General features: G+C 33.8%; 1 protein-coding gene across 1 annotated transcript; it reads right to left on the bottom strand.

Moving 5' to 3' along the window:
• Positions 1–2,453: 2,453 nt before the first annotated feature.
• Positions 2,454–2,939, bottom strand: LOC133816467 (autophagy-related protein 8C-like). The gene has a single exon (XM_062248944.1). It carries the CDS (start codon positions 2,870–2,872, stop codon positions 2,513–2,515), a length of 360 nt encoding a protein of 119 aa, XP_062104928.1. The 5' UTR covers positions 2,873–2,939; the 3' UTR covers positions 2,454–2,512.
• Positions 2,940–3,196: the final 257 nt, after the last annotated feature.

Here is a 3,196-nt window from a genome sequence, read left to right on the forward strand (position 1 = left end):
CAACCTGCTATGTCAAATTGAGGGTGCAGCTGACCGGATGTGTCTGAATCTTGGGAGTTAACTGCCCAGTGACTTCTTCATAGAACCTTAGTAATAACTTCAACCCAAATCGCTCGCAACTACCGCGTGAATCTCTCAAATATCCCGAAGTAATAGCTATATTGTTGTAATTTGAATTTTTTTATTATTTATTACTTGAAGTTGGTTGAAACAACCAAGGCCCCGTCAAAACAAGAGATTTTCATGCACGATCCATGAGCCTATAAATAGAGAGCTCATGGTATCATTTGAGGGGATCTGGTCTTTTGGAGACTTTTAGATTCTCTAATTGTGAGACTTTAGGACTGTGACTTGGGACATTCTTGGGGCATTTTCTGAGAGAGCTTAGAGAGAGAAAGCTTGTATTCTCTAGAGAGAGAAACCTTGTACTTTTCTACTTGCACATAAGAAACTCAGTTGGCTCAAGTTCATTTGATCTTAAGTGTAGGCTACATATATCACAACTCCAAGTGGATTAGGCTATTACCAACAAATTGGGGCTGAACAACTATAAATTTATTTGTGTCGTTATATTCTATTCAAGGCTTACTGTAATTTTGACGTCTACTCGTCGTTGGCCAAAATTGTGGTCAACAAATGTATTATGATTTCTTTTAATTTTATGATATATAATTATTATTATTTTGATAGTCGAAATTTACTACCTATAGTTTAATTTTGTTACTTATTTTATTTGTTAAAGTTTAATTATATATTGATTATAAAATAAATTAGTTCTTTTATTAATTGATGTGATATTGTATTAATCTTTAATAATAGTTTTCGTAATAAAAATATTTAGTGATAATTTTATTTGTTAATGTTAAATTTTATTACTTATGAATTAAAAAAATTAATTATATTTTTCAATGTATAATTTAACTAATAAGATAAATAAGATATTATTGTTTTTTTGTAGTCAAATTTTTATTACCTACAATTTAATCTTATTATTATTTTTTTGTTACAATTTTATTAATTATAAATTCAAGTAATTAATTTATATTTTTAAATTTTCCAAATCTACCGAAATTTCGACAGCATAACGACTATATTCTAACCTATCCAAAAATTTAAAACGTGTTAATAACAGTCACAGAACAGTCCAACGATATAATCACAATATACATTTACCAATAATATTACATACCATACTACAACAATATTTAGTATGTATTACATTAAAGAGTAGCATATATTTAGAAGTGCTATTATTGGTGGGGGATTAAAAAGACACGGAAGACATATTTTGGCGCCATATGAATAAAATTAAGGCGCCAAAATGAATTTTTTTTTGTTAGTCTCATCTGCCAAATTCCCTAAATCTAAGTTACCCGAAATATTTCTCTCAGCCTCCATCTCCGCCCTCACGAAGACTCACTCCGCCCTCTCCGCCCTCTCCGCCCTCACTCACGAAGACTCACTCCACCCTCTCCACCCTTTCCGCCCTCTCTGCCCTCACGAAGTCTCTCTCTCGTCTCGTCTCTCCGCCCTCTCCGCCTCACGAAGTCTCTCTCTCGTCTCGTCTCTCCGCCTCACAGAGTCTTCTCAACTCATCTCTGCCTCACGAAGACTCACTCCAGAGTGGAGCTCTTTCTCCGCCTCACGAAGTCACGCTCCAAAGTGGAGCTTCTCTGCCTCACGAGTTCTCTGCCTCACGCCCACTATCTCAGGTTCGTTTCTCTCATCCCTGATAATACAAATTGTTGGCTGAATGTTGTAGTTGATTTGCTTACTTTTGCTCCTATCCTTTTCTTTTTCATAGTTTTAGTTGATTTGATAAAAAACCCATCTTTGATAGAAACTAGATTGATATGAAATTTTAGATATTGTTATGTTCAATGTTCAAGAGAAACAGCTATGAAGATTATAAGTCAAGAGATAAAAAAGATGTAGAGATCGAGTCATTTGAACTCGAACAGCTTTTTTTATTTAATATACAATCACCTAAAATTTATTTATTCATTTTTAAATTCAATATAAAATTCCAGTGGATATAATGTCAATCTCTCCAACATCTCAATCTACCAAACGGAAGAGTGTGGGCTAAAAAAATTCTCAATAAAAATATTATAATTATAATAATAACAATATGTATATACCACCATTTATAAACTTAGAAAAACAATATCTAGACTCTACTAGTAAATATTATATCTAGACTTTATCAATATAGCTAATTAACGAGAATAATATTCTAAATACAGTCTCTATCCTAACTCAGTAAAAAGCATGAAATAAGGAGTTCATATAAGTATAACACCAAAGACACCACCTTAAGTGAGTATAAGTATTGAAAACTTTTTTTTGAAATCTAGACACAACTGTTATTAACAGTTGAGAACCATAAGAAACACAATCCCCACAGCAAGGTGAAAATAAACATGAGCTAAAACAGATAATATGTACATTTATCCATCTTGCTTTTTCGAGTCCTTATTTATACATTTCAAATTTTCCATATTGATTTCCCTCAGAACAATCCAAATGTGTTCTCCCCGCTATAAGTCATGTAAAGAAAACCATCTTCATCCTTGTTTTCCTCATAAAAAGCAGACATCATGGCAGCAGTAGGTGGCAAAATGTTTTTTACAAATATAAATATGGCCTTCTCAGCACTGAGCTTTATTCTCTTTCGAACCACATAAACAAACTGCCCAACAGTCAGGTCAGCCAGAACCAAATACTTCTTCTTGTCAATGTCTGGTATGTCACTTCTCTCTGCCTTCTCTACAATAACCGGAATTCTGTCTGGATAGTTTTCCCTGATACGAGCAGCTTCAGCCTGCCTTCTCTCAAGGTGGTGCTCCAGCTTGAAGGAACTTTTGGCCATGGCGAAATTAAATTCTCTCTTTTACTGGATCTCCCCCGTTCCCAATTCAGAATTCTAGCAGTGACACTAAAACAGAGAATCTAAGGATTAAGAGGATGAAATGAGAGAGAAATAGTCTCGCTCTCACAGTAGCAGCTTTTCTAGTATATTTGTCTGTATAAGTATTGAAAACTTAACCATTAATAAAGAAACTTAAAGCCCAATCGATAGAGAGGACTCCTCACAATTTATCAAATATTTCATATCTCAACTTAAAAGTCACATGTCTAAGGAAAAGAACTAAGTAAAACAAAGAAAATTGGGTTTCCTGCTTGGGCCACTAAG

Source organism: Humulus lupulus, chromosome 2, assembly GCF_963169125.1.
Source record: "Humulus lupulus chromosome 2, drHumLupu1.1, whole genome shotgun sequence".
Taxonomy (NCBI): Eukaryota; Viridiplantae; Streptophyta; class Magnoliopsida; order Rosales; family Cannabaceae; genus Humulus; species Humulus lupulus.

Excerpts from the sequence above, each read along its gene's own strand:
- LOC133816467 (XM_062248944.1), bottom strand. The coding sequence starts at position 2,872 with ATGGCCAAAAGTTCCTTCAAGCTGGAGCACCACCTTGAGAGAAGGCAG.